This window comes from Eleutherodactylus coqui, chromosome 1, assembly GCF_035609145.1.
Source record: "Eleutherodactylus coqui strain aEleCoq1 chromosome 1, aEleCoq1.hap1, whole genome shotgun sequence".
NCBI lineage: Eukaryota > Metazoa > Chordata > Amphibia > Anura > Eleutherodactylidae > Eleutherodactylus > Eleutherodactylus coqui.
In genome coordinates, this window is record NC_089837.1 from 129,078,739 (window position 1) to 129,096,238 (window position 17,500).

General features: G+C 44.1%; 1 protein-coding gene across 1 annotated transcript; it reads left to right on the forward strand.

Moving 5' to 3' along the window:
* The first annotated feature begins 11,002 nt into the window (after positions 1-11,002).
* On the forward strand, positions 11,003-14,445 carry LOC136610688 (uncharacterized). Its single transcript, XM_066589900.1, has 6 exons — positions 11,003-11,403; positions 12,337-12,398; positions 13,014-13,100; positions 13,621-13,803; positions 13,917-14,141; positions 14,256-14,445. Exons 2-6 carry the CDS (start codon positions 12,356-12,358, stop codon positions 14,336-14,338), a joined length of 621 nt encoding a protein of 206 aa, XP_066445997.1. The 5' UTR covers positions 11,003-11,403; positions 12,337-12,355; the 3' UTR covers positions 14,339-14,445.
* Positions 14,446-17,500: the final 3,055 nt, after the last annotated feature.

Below are 17,500 nucleotides of genomic sequence, written 5' to 3' on the forward strand. Positions count from 1 at the left end.
CATCTGACCACCATATTACACCTGTTGTGGACTTCATCTTCAGTGATCCAACAAAGTGTTCTTGGATGTATCTGACCACTATATTACACCTATTGTGGACCTCAGCTTCGGTGATCCATCAAAGTGCTCTTGGAAGCATCTGACCATCATATTACATTGGCTGTGGACTTCAACTTCAATGATCCAACAAAATGCATGCGGAAACATCTGACCACCATATTACATCTGTTGTGGACTTCATCTTCAGTGATCCAACAAAGTGCTTCTGGAAGCATTTGACCACCATATTACACCTGTTGTGTTCCTCAGCTTCAGTGGTCCCAGAAAGTGCTTGTGGAAACATCTGATCACCATATTACACCTGTTGTGAACTTCAACTTCAGTGATCCAACAAAGTGCTGGTACTATTGTATTATGTCTCCGGTGTCGACAAGATACAATAGTACCCAAAGTGCTTGTTTTGTGGAAGAATTTGACCACCATATTACACTTCTTGTGGACCTCAACTTCCATGATCTGGCACCGATTACCAACAATTCCTTGTCTAACACCACTGAAAAAAACATATATTACAGCTTCATATTAAATCTTATATATTAAGGTTTAAATAAAAACATTTGAAACCTTCATCTTTACGACTTATGCATTTTTTCCCTAAAATTGATAGACCAAAAGCCAGCATGATGCGCTACACTTATCTCTGTAACTGGCACCCTATACAAGCCTAATCTATGAGTGTATGGTAGGTGTGTGAGTGCTTGCTCATCAGTATTTTGCACCTGTGCCCCCCTCCCCCCCATGTAGCACTTTGCCTGTTCTGCTTGCTGCTGGGAAGTGGTGTTTTTACCTGCTCATGTATCCTTGTATCATGCTGCATCTATACAAAATGTTACTGTGCAGGTTCCATCCAATTGCGATATGGACAGAAATTCCATGAGAAAACAACCCATTTATTTTTAATGGATTCATTTACATGAGCAATTTTTTGCTTGCACAGACAGTGTGAGATCAGAAAATCATTGCATGTCCTATTTTTGGGCAATTCTGTTCCAGGATCCCCCTTATTTCCTATGGGAGGAAGAAACATGGATTTTCATTAGAGATGAGCAAACATACTCGTCCGAGCTTGATACTCGTTCGAGTATTAGCGTGTTCGAGATGCTCGTTACTCGAGACGAGTACCACGCGATGTTCGAGTTACTTTCACTTTCATCTCTGAGACGTTAGCGCGCTTTTCTGGCCAATAGAAAGACAGGGAAGGCATTACAACTTCCCCCTGCGACGTTCAAGCCCTATACCACCCCCCTGCAGTGAGTGGCTGGCGAGATCAGGTGTCACCCGAGTATATAAATCGGCCCCTCCCGCGGCTCGCCACAGATGCATTCTGACAGAGATCAGGGACAGTGCTGCTGGTGCCGGAGCTGCTATAGGGAGAGCGTTAGGAGTTATTTTAGGCTTCAAGAACCCCAACGGTCCTTCTTAGGGCCACATCTAACCGTGTGCAGTAGTGTGGAGGCTGCTTTTTGCAGTGTTGCACATTTTTTTTTTTGTATATCGGCCGTGCAGAGCATTGCATCCTGCAGTAATTTTACATTGTCCAGGGCCAGTAGTGGTGAGGCAGGGACAGAAGACATATTTAGTGTATATGGGCAGTGGGCCTTTCCAAAAACATTTGGGAAAAATATCTATTTGGGCTGCCTGTGACCGTCCTCAGTGTACTGGGTCTCTGCTGGGGGTAATTGTCCTAATTCATACGCAGCCAGCTAAGTGTTACAGCAGGCTTGCGCAAAATTCTTTCCTGCCTCTGTGTTGCCTCTTACATCACCACTGTATTCCTGTCCACAAGTGTACTGGGTCTCTGCTGGGGGTAGTTGTCCTAATTCATACACAGCCAGCTAAGTGTTACAGCAGGATTGCGCAAAATTCTTTCCTGCCTCTGTGTTGCCTCTTACATCACCGCTGTATTCCTGTCCACAAGTGTACTGGGTCTCTGCTGGGGGTAGTTGTCCTAATTCATACGCAGCCAGCTAAGTGTTACAGCAGGCTTGCGCAAAATTCTTTCCTGCCTCTGCTGTGCGTTCCGTAAGCGAAGTCAGCCTCCAACCACAGGCCAATAAGCGGCACATTTAATTACAGCGTTCTGTTTCTGCACTACTGGTAATACACCATGCTGAAGGGTAGGGGTAGGCCTAGAGGACGTGGACGCGGCCGAGGACGCGGAGGCCCAAGTCAGGGTGTGGTCACAGGCCGAGCCCCTGATCCTGGTGTATCGCAGCCGACTGCTGCGGGATTAGGAGAGAGGCACGTTTCTGGCGTCCCCACATTCATCTCACAATTAATGGGTCCACGCGGTAGACCTTTATTAGAAAATGACCAGTGTGAGCAGGTCTTGTCGTGGATGGCAGAAAGTGCATCCAGCAATCTATCGACCACCCAGAGTTCTGCGCCGTCCACTGCTGCAACTCTGAATCCTCTGGCTGCTGCTCCTCCTTCCTCCCAGCCTCCTCACTCCATTACAATGACACATTCTGAGGAGCAGGCAGACTCCCAGGAACTGTTCCCGGGCCCCTGCCCAGAATGGCCAGCAATGGTTCCTCTCCCACCGGAGGAGTTTGTCGTGACCGATGCCCAACCTTTGGAAAGTTCCCGGGGTCCGGGGGATGAGGCTGGGGACTTCCGGCAACTGTCTCAAGAGCTTTCAGTGGGTGAGGAGGACGATGACGATGAGACACAGTTGTCTATCACTCAGGTAGTAGTAATTGGAGTAAGTCCGAGGGAGGAGCGCACAGAGGAATCTGAGGAAGAGCAGCAGGACGATGAGGTGACTGACCCCACCTGGTTTGCTACGCCTACTGAGGACAGGTCTTCAGAGGGGGAGGCAAGTGCAGCAGCAGGGCAGGTTGGAAGAGGCAGTGCGGTGGCCAGGGGTAGAGGCAGGGCCAGACCGAATAATCCACCAACTGTTTCCCAAAGCGCCCCCTCGCGCCATGCCAACCTGCAGAGGCCGAGGTGCTGAAAGGTCTAGCAGTTTTTCACTGAGAGTGCAGACGACTGACGAACTGTGGTGTGCAAGGTTTGTCGCGCCAAGATCAGCCGTGGAGCCACCAGCACCAGCCTCACCACCACCAGCATGCGCAGACATATGATGGCCAAGCACCCCACAAGGTGGGACGAAGGCTGTTCATCGCCTCCAGTTTGCACCACTGCCTCTCCCCCTGTGCCCCAACCTGCCACTGAGATCCAACCCCCCTCTCAGGACACAGGCACGACCGTCTCCCGGCGTGCGCCCACACCCTCACCTCCGCTGTCCTCGGCCTCATCCACCAATGTCTCTCAGCGCACCGTTCAGCTGTGGCTAGCGCAAGTGTTTGAGCGCAAGCGCAAGTACGCTGCCACGCACCCGCACACTCAAGCGTTAAACGTGCACATAGCCAAATTGATCAGCCTGGAGATGCTGCCGTATAGGCTTGTGGAAACGGAGGCTTTCAAAAACATGATGGTGGCGGCGGCCCCGCGCTACTCGGTTCCCAGTCACCACTACTTTTCCCGATGTGCCGCCCCAGCCCTGCACAACCACGTCTCCCGCAACATTGTACGCACCCTCACCAACGCGGTTACTGCCAAGGTCCACTTAACAACGGATACGTAGACAAGCACAGGCGGGCAGGGCCACTATATCTCACTGACGGCACATTGGGTGAATTTAGTGGAGGCTGGGACCGCGTCAGAGCCTGGGACCGCTCACGTCCTACCCACCCCCAGAATTGCGGGCCCCAGCTCGGTGCTGGTATCTGCGGCGGTGTATGCTTCCTCCACTAAACCACCCTCCTCCTACGCAACCTCTGTCTCGTAATCAAGATGTGTCAGCAGCAGCACGTCGCCAGCAGTCGTTGTCGTGCGGCGTGGCAGCACAGCGGTGGCCAAGCGTCAGCAGGCCGTGCTGAAACTACTCAGCTTAGGAGAGAAGAGGCACACGGCCCACAAACTGCTGCAGGGTCTGACAGAGCAGACCAACCGCTGGCTTTCGCCGCTGAGCCTCCAACCGGGCATGGTCGTATGTGACAACGGCCGTAACTTGGTGGCGGCTTTGCAGCTCGGTAGCCTCACGCACGTGCCATGCCTGGCCCACGTCTTTAATTTGGTGGTTCAGCGCTTTCTGAAAAGCTACCCACGCTTGTCAGACCTGCTCGGAAAGGTGCGCCGGCTCCCGGAGGTGCTTGCTTGTCCTGCGGCTAGCGTCTTGTCAGAGAGGTTGTTTAGTGCGGCTGGGGGAATCATCACGGATAAGCGTACCCGCCTGTCAACCGACAGTGCCGACAGGCTTACACTCATAAAGATGAACAAAGCCTGGATTTCCCCAGACTTCTCTTCTCCACCAGCGGACAGCAGCGGTACCTAAACAATACGTAGGCTGCACCCGTGGATGGAAGAATCATTCTCTATCACCATAAAAAACGGGGACCTTTTAGCTTCATCAATCTGTGTATTATATTCATCCTCCTCCTCCTGCTCCTCCTCCTGAAACCTCACGTAATCACGCCGAACGGGCAATTTTTCTTAGGCCCACAAGGCTCAGTCATATAATTTTTGTAAACAATTTTTATACGTTTCAATGCTCATGGAAGCGTTGAAACTTGCACCTGAACCAATTTTTATTTTTACTGGGCTGCCTCCAGGCCTAGTTTCAAATTAAGCCACATTAAACAAAGCGATTAATGGGTTTCACCTGCCCTCTTGGTTGGCATGGGCAATTTTTCTGAGGTACATTAGTACTGTTGGTACACCAATTTTTTGGGGCCCTCGCCTACAGTGTAATCCAATTAATTTTTTGCCCACCTGCATTACAGCTGACGTTACATCAGCTGTGCTAGGCACTGCAATGGGATATATTTATATACCGCCGGTGGGTTCCAGGGAGCCACCCATGCTGTCGGTCCACACGAAGTTGTAACTGCATGTGTGCACTTCTAAAGAACCCCAGTCTGACTGGGGCATGCAGTGTGGGCCGAAGCCCACCTGCATTAAACATGACATTACCTCAGCTGTGCTGGGCACTGCAATGGGATATATTTATGTACCGCCGGTGGCTTCCTGGCACCCACCCATGCTGTCGGTCCACACGGAGTTGTAACTGCATGTGTCCACTTCTAAAGAATCCCAGTCTGACTGGGGCATGCAGTGCGGGCCGAAGCCCACCTGCATTAAACATGACATTACCTCAGCTGTGATGGGCACTGCAATGGGATATATTTATGTACCGGCGGTGGCTTCCTGGCACCCACCCATGCTGTCGGTCCACACGGAGTTGTAACTGCATGTGTCCACTTCTAAAGAACCCCAGTCTGACTGGGGCGTGCAGTGTGGGCCGAAGCCCACCTGCATTAAACATGAAATTACCTCAGCTGTGATGGGCACTGCAATGGGATATATTTATGTACCGCCGGTGGCTTCCTGGCCCCCACCCAGGCTGTCGGTCCACACGGAGTTGTAACTGCATGTGTCCACTTCTAAAGAACCCCAGTCTGACTGGGGCAACCAGTGTGGGCCGAAGCCCACCTGCATTAAACATGACATTACCTCAGCTGTGATGGGCACTGCAATAGGATATATTTATGTACCGCCGGTGGCTTCCTGGCACCCACCCATGCTGTGGGTCCACAGGGACTTCACAATAGGGAGTTGTACCTGCCTGTGTCTATGAATTAAAAACCCCGGTCAGGTTGGGGCCGAAGCCCACCTGCATTTAATCTGACGTTAGCTCTGCTGAAGGCTGCGCAGGGACACTTTGGTGTGCGCTGTGGACACTGGGTCGTGCAGGGGGGGGGGGGGGGGTTGGGCAGCATGTAACCCAGGAGAAGTGGCAGCGGAGTGTCATGCAGGCAGTGATTGTGCTTTGTTGGAGGTAGTGTGGTGCTTAGCTAAGGTATGCATTGCTAATGAGGGCTTTTCAGAAGTAAAAGTTGTTGGGAGGGGGGGCACTCTTGCCGCTATTGTGGCTTAATAGTGGGACCTGGGAACTTGAGATGCAGCCCAACATGTAGCCCCTCGCCTGCCCTATCCGCTGCTGTGTCGTTCCCATCACTTTCTTGAATTGCCCAGATTTTCACAAATGGAAACCTTAGCGAGCATCGGCGAAATACAAAAATGCTCGAGTCGCCCATTGACTTCCATGGGGTTCGTTACTCGAAACGAACCCTCGAGCATTGCGAAATTTTCGTCCCGAGTAACGAGCACCCGAGCATTTTGGTGCTCGCTCATCTCTACTATTTATGTATTTTATATGAGTTACATAGTGGCAATATATTCTGTTTATAGCAGTGATGTACATAGATTACAGTAACTACCTGATCTTTATCTCCCCAACGACTGCAGTTGGAAGGCCATCATACACATTAAATGATCTGTTGTACCCACCAAAATCTCCATAAAGGCAATTGCTGATAAAATGTACTGCCCTCTCAGAACATTTTTGCAAAACTGTATGTTCTCTGTGTTTGTATGAGTTTTCTTCAAACTATAGCAAGACAGCGGTGCTAACTACAGGAACAAGCACTGATTGCATACTTATAAACTCCATGTATGTACAGCAATTCAAAATAGATTGGTGCTACCCTAATTCCCCCGAAAATAAGACAGGGTCTTGTATTAAAGGGGTTGTCCCGGGCCGAAACAGGGTTTTTTTTTTTTTCAACAGCCCCCCCGTTCGGCACGAGACAACCCCGATGCAGGGGTTAAACAAGAACACCGGACAGCGCTTACCTGAATCCCCGCACTCCGGTGACTTCTTACTTACCTGCTGAAGATGGCCGCCGGGATCTTCTCCCTCGGTGGACCGCAGGGCTTCTGTGCGGTCCATTGCCGATTCCAGCCTCCTGATTTACTGAAATCGGCACGTGACGGGGCGGAGCTACACGGAGCTACACGGAGCCCCATTGAGAAAAGAAGAAGACCCGGACTGCGCAAGCGCATCTAATTTGGCGATTAGACGCTGAAAATTAGACGGCTCCATGGAAACGAGGACGCTAGCAACGGAACAGGTAAGTGAAAAATTTCTGATAACTTCTGTATGGCTCATAATTAATGCACAATGTACATTACAAAGTGCATTAACATGGCCATACAGAAGTGTATAGACCCACTTGCTGCCGCGGGACAACCCCTTTAAGTCTTTTGGAACAAAAATTAGCTTTTTTTAATGTATAGCTGTCTGTACCCTATTTAAGTTGACTTTTTTTTATTAACTATAGCTTGGGCTTATTACATGAATTTTCAATTATGGGCAGCTCGCATATCAAAGACACGAGTGACTTTTTGTTAAAACTAAATGCGACAAAATTTTCGGACTATATCATTTGGGCATCCTTAGATGTCACCGCTTAGTACATGTCCATATCTCACGAAAAAGAGTTGGAACATTGTATCAGCCAACTAGTCTGTTCAATGCGCATATTCCACATGTCTTTTTTTAATATATAGGCGATCCTAATAAAGGAATTCGAACTTGATGAATACTATAGATTCCATTGGCTTATTTTGTGCATAGATTTAACCAACTAATAACATGTATGGGATATACTTAGAATCTTAGAGAAGAACTTCCCCGGCTTCTGCGCCCACCAACAAAATGACAGACACATGCACAGAAGCCACGTAGGGCCGGGGAAATTTTTAATCCCCTTGCTTCTGGCTACCGAAGGTAGCTGAGAGCCTGGAGCAGTGACCGGAAGCTTCATTAAGCGGTCCCCAGTCACATGATCACCATTATCCATAGGTGTAACAAGTTAGCGATCAACCTTAGGCCAGTATCAAATTACCGGATAGGAATTGCAGATTCCCCAAGTGTTTGATCTGCGGTAATACGCAAATCAATTAAATGCATTCGAATACACAATTCTGCTCACATTAGCGGGTCGGAATTACGTAATGCACTCATAGAAAACAGAACATCATGTTCTATTTTACTGCAGATATTCGCGACGTAGAGCCCATTGTGCTCTATGGTCACGGACATACCCATAAGCAATTACATTACATACAGGCTGCAGGTATCCACATCATCACTAAGCGATGGTGCAGGAAATGTAAATAAACTAAAAAAGGTGTACTGCACATGATCGCCTACATGAATACATGGTCAAGAACAGTACATTACTTGGCCGTATGCAGGGCCACGGCCGGGCTCACAGCTGGAATCTACCCCTGACCTCCGCAAGTAGATTCCTTATATGGCCGTGTGAGCCCGGCATTATTTAGATCGCTACCTGTAATACCAATGTAATTTACAAAAAGAACGCTTGCCTTACTGCAGTTCTAGGAGTAGCTTTTTGAGTGCCTTCTGTTTGAGACTGCCGCACCTCAGCTAGCTTACGAAGCCTCACAGAGCGCCACTTTTTACACCCCATCCCTGCCACTGAGGTTAAGAAAGAAAAAACAAAAAAGTGTCAGGTTTGCAGCAAGCATGGGAAGAGGAGGGATACCCTGTTTTTTAGCCCCATGTGCCCATCCCAACCAGGCCTCTGTAATTACCCCTGTTTTGAGACATACCACAAAGTTGTCATTATTACTTTTATCTAAGATTTAGGGAATGACAAAGGGAGGGGGTTCTTTTTAGGGAGTCAATATTTTTTCTGTACAAGTGAGCAATGGGCCTGGAATTAATTCAGTTGTGCCCTGAAAGCCAATGGGTGTTCTCTCCATTGCAGGCCTAGTCATGTGTCCTAAAAGTAGATTGGGGCACAATGGGTATGTTTCTGAACACAGAATAAACAGGTGTATCCATTTTGTTGTGAAAGTCTTCATTCCTATGTGTGCTGTACAAAAAAACTTTTAAAATGACTCAATTGTCAACAAAATTTAAATCATAATTTTTTCCTTCTGCTTGCTTTGGTTCATTCAAAAACGTTGGGATCAAAATATGCAGCACACCCCTAGATGAATTCGGTATGGGGTCTAGTTTTCAAATGGGGTCATTTGTGGGGGTTCTCCGCTGTTTTGGCTGCTCAATGGCTTTACGAGTGAGCAATGGGGGATAAAACACCTTCAAGCAAAATGTGTGTTCTGAAAGCCACCGGCTGCTCCTCTAGTTTTGGGCCCCATTGTTTATACAAATCTAAGATTAAGGCCACAGTGGGTATGTTTCTGATCACAGGACAAACAGTGGTATCCATTTTGCGAGCAATTACTCATTTTCATGTGCACTATAGAAACAAAATGTTTTTTAAAATGACATATTTGCAAATATATGAAATTTTATTTTTTTCTCCTCTAAAATGCCTGAAAAAAACTGTAGGGTCAAAATACTCCTAAAACCCCTCAGTGAATATATTAAGGGGTGTATTTTTTAATGGGGTCATTTGTCGGGGTATCTATCACTGTGACACCTATGAACCTTTGCAATCTCGGCTTGTAGGAAAACAAAATATTCCTCAAAATTTTAATAACTAATGTTAAATTTGTATGTCTCCTAAATGGTTAAAAAAGACTAGTTTTTCAAAAGTCCTTCCAGAATAAAGTAAACAGATGGAAATATATATCTTATCAAAAACTTGTACAGTATGTTTGCACATATTTGACATATTGCAGATGAAAGTGTGAAAAATGGCAATTTTTTTCAAAATGTTCCCAATTTTGATGCTTTTAATACATATACACAAATTCTATTGGTTAATTTTACCACCAAAATGAAGTACAATATGTGGTGAAAAAACAATGTTAGAATCACTTGGATATGCAAAACCTTTACAGGGTTATTCTATGTTAAAGTGACACATGTCAGATTTCCAAAATTTGGCCTGGCCATTAAGGCGCAAACAGGCTTGGTCACTAACGGGTTAAGAAAAACTAGCTCCTTATTATGTTAGTCTTAGGCCTCAATTATGACATCACGGAAACTTTAGCTGTTTTGTAGGTCTCATATATCATAGGTTTCTATTATGACATCACTAGCTATTCTTTTGGCCTATTGTGTCATAGGCTTCTATTATGACATCATCAAAACTCTAGTGATATTAAGTGACGCATCAGTTGGAGACTTTGTTTGGGGAGGCTATTTGTCTGAGCACACATGGCTACTCACCTCCAGGCTAAAATGAGCATTATTACTATTCTCATTGTGAACCTCTTACTGGCAACAGTGAAAGGAGCGCCCATTATTTGGGAAGACTATGATCCCGAAATGGAAGACATTACTACAATAGGTAAGCTTATCAGTATATACAATCTGGAAATTTCCCCACATAGCTAAAGCACAGCGTTAGGTATCCCATATATCCCCAGGTAATCCCCCACATAGATAATGCATAGAGTCACGTACCCTATATTTCCGCAGTAATCCCCCACATAGATAAAGCACAGGATCAGGTACCCCATACACCCCCAGTTATCCACCACATAGATAAAGCACAGTGTCAGGGAAATTTGGGTGTTTGCAGGGATGTAATTTAGGCGTCTGTTTGCGGCCCGCTTTGTTTTGCATCTGCTTTTTCCAGACACAACAAGGACAACGCGGTGAATTAGCCCTTATATTGATATATTGTGACAATTAACCCTTTTATCGCCATAGACATACATTGTTTATGTAATTAATGCAAACGTATATGAGTTGTCATTCAAAAGATTTCTTTTGGTGTATTTAGTTATGGTGATTATAGAAAGACACCTTCTTCTACACACAGGGGAAGTGACATGTATGACTTCTGCACATCTTGGACATTTATATTTAGGAGGTGGTGTGCGTCTATGGCGCTGCCTGGGTCACATTTACAGCCACAAATATGAATTTGTATGTAGTGTTCACGTAATGTCAGGCTTTATTGTAAAATTGCATGAAGGTGCCCATAAGCATTACATGCTGGGTGGCATTTTTTACAATGTTTAAAGTATTTACTTTCATAAAATATCCAGGTATGGGGGTATTTTATATCACACGTTTTATTTGTGTATGTCCAACGTATCAAAATGTTTGCCACAGCAAAAGGGTTATTACACTTTATTAACACAGTATTACAAATGTAGCAAAGTTTAACCCAATGCTGATAACTTGGTGCAACAGGCTATCTTAACACGACAAAGGCCATTGAAAAGCTATTGAGAAGACAAATTGTGGCACTGAACTTTTTCTTAATGCTTTCACAATTTTTACAAATGCTTTTCTGGACATTCATGTAATATAAAGAGCTGTGATGATTAATGAACTTTTAGTAAATCAGAATTGTTGTCACTAAATACTATCTATGTTTATCCATTTTTATTAGTTACTCCAAGTCTGGAAACCATCGTCTACCAGCTTCCAGACCCTGGGACACCAGCTATTCCCCATTATGGATTTCCTGTGGCCACAGTCACTACTGGCACAGTTCTTCTATTAGGGATCATACTTGGAATCGTCTATTGTCTCATATATAAGTAAGTATTACACATTACACACTGATTTTCTCCATTTAGTACTGTGACGCTCACAACAACCACATTGTGGATTAGATAATTAATATTCTTTATGTTGTTATGATCACCTCTTTATAAGAATATGATTCATTGTGGGCCTCCCAGGAGTTGATATTGGTATTAGTGTAATGGATCCACAATGACTTGAAGGCCATATGAATAGTCTATACTAGAAGGATAAAAGTCTAATAATAGTCTATACTAGAAGGATAGACTGAATGAAGAAACTTATGGGGACTTAGGCCATGTTCACACTGTGTTTAGACTTTATGTTTGACACTTATGTATACATTGTGCTGCTCATAGGATCCCTTTATAAGATAAAAGTATACTGTTTCAGTGTCTCAACATCAAAAGTAAAGTCAAAACTTGTTGCAGAAGTTGAATAAATTTAGGCAGTGGCATACCCCCACATACAAAGGGGAAATGGGGCCCTATAGATGCATTTAGCATATCTGCTAAATGTAGACTATACACATCATATAACATAGTGATACTGTATATTCAGTGCCAAATAAATGTCCAATGTGCCACAACTATTTGTTTAATATGCCAAATGTTCTTTTGGCACTGTACGCTATTACATGGCCTGTTACAGTGTATTGACTGCCACGCTATGCAAATAGTGTAGACATACTATAATAATGGCCAAACTGCCATGAAAGTCAAGATAATGAAGAATATATCTGTAGCCTAATATATATGAACTTAGACAAAAAGGAACGCTGATGCCCTCATCTGCCAACCAGGTGACTTTCCAGTCTGCCAGAAATCTAGGCGTTACACCCACCTTTGTTTTATGCATATGGCTTCTGATGTTTTACTATATGCTGCAAAACTAATGTGCCAATACACTAACCTACAATTTTATCTTCTTTACAATAACCTTCATAGAAAGAACACCAAAGAGACAATGACCAGAGAGACGACCAATCAGAGAGCCGACCATACTGACGGTAAATATTTGAAGAACTGAAATATGTCTATAAATTGTAATCTAATACTATATGTATGTTGTAGGAGATTACAATAATAGTGATTTAGTACTTTTATGGCGATATCAATTTTTTGTAGAATTTGTTATGTTTTACTAGCTTGAAAAATGAATATATATATATATATATATATTTTTTTTTTTAATTTTTAATCACGATTTAGTACCTTTATGGCGATATCGAATTTATTATTTTTTTATTAGATTTAAAAATGTAATATATATATATATTTATATTTTTTTAAATTTGTTGAAAAAAGCTTAATATTTGTTTTAGCCCTGTAGTGGGATTTGAACACATGATCTCTTCATAGCTTGTATGATGCACTGTAATACTTAGAGCTCATTCACATGGTGGTATGCATAAAACACCACATTTTCCTGCTCTGTGAGATGGCTATGGCTGCATAGGGCAGTGATTGTGCACTGCACATGATAGCGTATCTCACGCAAGCTGTTATGTACAGTGTGACAAGTTTCCTTTTTTTTATTTCACTAATCTGTTAAATGCTGCATACACGCAATGTATAATCTCTACTCTGAAACTGTAGTAACATCCAATATGTCTGTATTACAGATCCTGATGAGATAAAAGTCACCATGCCTGAAGAAACACCTAAAAAGGCCAAGATAAACATCACCAAGGCTGACGACCATATTGACGGTAAATATAATATACCAAGTGATATATAGACTTCAAACAACTGAAATACGGCTATAAATTTTAATTTATTACACTATATTCATGTTGTAGGAGATTACAATCACAACGATTTAGTACTTTTATGGCGATACCAAATTTATATAGAATTATTATGTTTTATTAGATTTAAAAATGTAAATATATTATATATATGTATATATATATTTTTTTTCTTATTAAATGTATTGAAAAAAAAGCTTAAAATTTATTTTAGCCCTGTAGTGGGATTTGAACATGTGATCTCTTCATAGCTTGTACGATGCACTGTAATACTTAGGGCACATTCACACGGTGGTATGCATAAAACACTGCATATTACTGCTCTGTGAGGCGGCTCTCGCTGTTATATGCAGTGTGAGAAGTTTTTTTTTTTAATTCACTGCTCTGTTTCTTAGTGGCGTTGTATATTCAACTCCACATACATGCAATGTATGATCTGTACTTCGAAACTGTAGAAACATCCAATATGTCTATATTACAGAACCTGATGAGATTAAAGTCACCATGCCTGAAGAAAGTCCTAAAAAGGCCATGAACATCATGAAACCTGAGGAACACCATGAAGAGGCCAAAAAACCAGGCAGCTATGATATCTGCCACTCGTCATTCCAACAACTCATGGCAGCCATCATAGCTTATGGCTCCTCTAACCATACTTCACGTAGTAAGTTCTCATTTATGTTCTACAGTGGTTATCATTTCAGTTGCATATACTATACCTATTCAAATCATGTAGGCGATTTCTGTTGTACTTAGCTTATAACATTGGTTTCACAGGTGACAAACCTTTATCTGCTCGCACCATACCATCAGGCCCGGATCACGGATGTCAGTGCTGTATTGCCCGTGGTCATGAAGAGCTGTACACCCCAGAAAATCAAACTACAGCTGGGGAACATCTGGGAGAGGCCAAAAAAGTAGGCGGCTATGGGATCAGCCAGCCTTCCTCCAAACAGCTCACAGCATCAGGCATGGCTAAAGCCTCTGTTCTACCTTCAGTTCGTAAGTTCTCATTTATGGTTGTACATTAGTTATCATTCTAGTTTCATCTACTGTACCTATCCTTATCGTGTAGGTGATTCCTATTGTACTCAGTTTATGACATTGGTTTTACAGGTGAGCCCCCACCATCAGACCTGGGTCACGACTGTGAGTGCTGCATTGCCCTCGGTCGCGAGCAGCTGTACACGCCGAAATAAGATCCTACGGCGGAAAAACATCTGGGAGAGGCCAAAGAAGGAGGCGGCTTTGACATCTGCCAGCCTTCTTTTCAACATCTCATAACATCCATCATTGCTAATGCCTCTATGCTTCCTTCACATGGTAGGTACTCATTTACGGTTGTATAGTGGTTATTATATTAGTTTCATATACTGTACCTATTCTTATGGTGTAGGTGATTCTTATTGTACCGAGCTTATGACATTAGTGTTACAGCTGACAGACTTTATCGAATCACCTCACACCATCAGAACAGGTTTACTCATATCAACGCTGTATTGCCGGCAGACATCATCGGATCTATCAGTGAAGACATTCACTATTGTCCCAACACACTATGAACATCCTAGAAAACGTACAATCTGACATCAGCTTTATTTGGTTGTTATTTTCAGTATGTATTTTTCATACTGTGTAATTTTTCCATAAGGACGATCACAAGTCGGCTGTCGCTCTGCTTCTCTGTTGGACATGAAAAATACCAGAAAAAAGAAAACATATTAAAAAGCATGTAAATAAACAAAATGGCACCCAAAAAGCTCTTAGATGTTAGGATCATTATATTAATGGAATGGCCTTAAAGCAGATGTGGGAACCTGGGGTTCCAGTAGGGGCAATTTTGTGATCCGCTTATTGTCAAGAGATAAGTAGGGATTGTCCAAAGTGTAGAACATTTTTAGGATAGAGCATCAATGTTTTGTTTGGTAACGGTCCAACCCCACAACCCATGCCAGCAATACACAGTTTTATTGATATGACTATATATAGAATATCCTATATGCATAATCATCTTCAGTTCTCGTATATTTAAATACATTTAATGACTCCAGTATTATTTTAACATAATTATTAGAGATGAGCGAACACGTTCGGCCCCGCCCCTTTTTCGCCCGAACACCGAACTTTGCGAACACCTCGGTGTTCGGGCGAAAAAGTTCGGGGGCCGCCGTGGCAGCGCGGGGGGGTGCGGCGGGGAGCGGGGGGGAGAGGGAGAGAGAGAGGGCTCCCCCCTGTTCCCCGCTACTGCCGCCCGCGCCGCCGCGCATCTCCCCGCCCCCCGGCGGCACCCGGACACTTACGCGCGAACACTCCAGTGTTCGCTAAAGCCGGTGTCCGGGTGCGGATGTGTCCGTTACGGACACGTTCGCTCATCTCTAATAATTATGTTATATGGAACTTTTCATTAATTCCTTAATCAATTTTGTTTTTCTCATTAGATAAAAACATCATCAGACAACTGTATTACATCTATTGTGTGAACCTCAACTTTATATTGATCCAACAAAGTGCTTGTGGAAGCATCTGACCACCATATTACACCTGTTGTGTTCCTTAGCTTCAGTGATCCAACAAAGTGCTTCTGGAAGCATTTGACCACCATATTACACTTGTGTTCCTCAGCTTCAGTGGTCCCAGAAAGTGCTTGTGGAAACATCTGACCACCATATTACACCTGTTGTGGACTTCAACTTCAGTGATCCAACAAAGTGTTCTTGGATGTATCTGACCACTATATTACACCTATTGTGGACCTCAGCTTCGGTGATCCATCAAAGTGCTCTTGGAAGCATCTGACCATCATATTACATTGGCTGTGGACTTCAACTTCAATGATCCAACAAAATGCATGCGGAAACATCTGACCACCATATTACATCTGTTGTGGACTTCATCTTCAGTGATCCAACAAAGTGCTTCTGGAAGCATTTGACCACCATATTACACCTGTTGTGTTCCTCAGCTTCAGTGGTCCCAGAAAGTGCTTGTGGAAACATCTGATCACCATATTACACCTGTTGTGAACTTCAACTTCAGTGATCCAACAAAGTGCTGGTACTATTGTATTATGTCTCCGGTGTCGACAAGATACAATAGTACCCAAAGTGCTTGTTTTGTGGAAGAATTTGACCACCATATTACACTTCTTGTGGACCTCAACTTCCATGATCTGGCACCGATTACCAACAATTCCTTGTCTAACACCACTGAAAAAAACATATATTACTGCTTCATATTAAATCTTATATATTAAGGTTTAAATAAAAACATTTGAAACCTTCATCTTTACGACTTATGCATTTTTTCCCTAAAATTGATAGACCAAAAGCCAGCATGATGCGCTACACTTATCTCTGTAACTGGCACCCTATACAAGCCTAATCTATGAGTGTATGGTAGGTGTGTGAGTGCTTGCTCATCAGTATTTTGCACCTGTGCCCCCCTCCCCCCCACGTAGCACTTTGCCTGTTCTGCTTGCTGCTGGGAAGTGGTGTTTTTACCTGCTCATGTATCCTTGTATCATGCTGCATCTATACAAAATGTTACTGTGCAGGTTCCATCCAATTGCGATATGGACAGAAATTCCATGAGAAAACAACCCATTTATTTTTAATGGATTCATTTACATGAGCAATTTTTTGCTTGCACAGACAGTGTGAGATCAGAAAATCATTGCATGTCCTATTTTTGGGCAATTCTGTTCCAGGATCCCCCTTATTTCCTATGGGAGGAAGAAACATGGATTTTCATTAGAGATGAGCAAACATACTCGTCCGAGCTTGATACTCGTTCGAGTATTAGCGTGTTCGAGATGCTCGTTACTCGAGACGAGTACCACGCGATGTTCGAGTTACTTTCACTTTCATCTCTGAGACGTTAGCGCGCTTTTCTGGCCAATAGAAAGACAGGGAAGGCATTACAACTTCCCCCTGCGACGTTCAAGCCCTATACCACCCCCCTGCAGTGAGTGGCTGGCGAGATCAGGTGTCACCCGAGTATATAAATCGGCCCCTCCCGCGGCTCGCCACAGAGGCATTCTGACAGAGATCTGGGACAGTGCTGCTGGTGCCGGAGCTGCTATAGGGAGAGCGTTAGGAGTTATTTTAGGCTTCAAGAACCCCAACGGTCCTTCTTAGGGCCACATCTAACCGTGTGCAGTAGTGTGGAGGCTGCTTTTTGCAGTGTTGCACATTTTTTTTTTGTATATCGGCCGTGCAGAGCATTGCATCCTGCAGTAATTTTACATTGTCCAGGGCCAGTAGTGGTGAGGCAGGGACAGAAGACATATTTAGTGTATATGGGCAGTGGGCCTTTCCAAAAACATTTGGGAAAAATATCTATTTGGGCTGCCTGTGACCGTC

What these genes read in the sequence shown, in the direction of transcription:
- LOC136610688 (XM_066589900.1), top strand. Translation starts at nt 12,356, where the DNA reads ATGACCAGAGAGACGACCAATCAGAGAGCCGACCATACTGACG. An exon ending in GAGAGCCGACCATACTGACG is followed by an intron (nt 12,399 to 13,013) that starts GTAAATATTTGA and finishes TCTGTATTACAG; the next exon opens with ATCCTGATGAGATAAAAGTC. An exon ending in CTCTGTTCTACCTTCAGTTC is followed by an intron (nt 14,142 to 14,255) that starts GTAAGTTCTCAT and finishes TTGGTTTTACAG; the next exon opens with GTGAGCCCCCACCATCAGAC.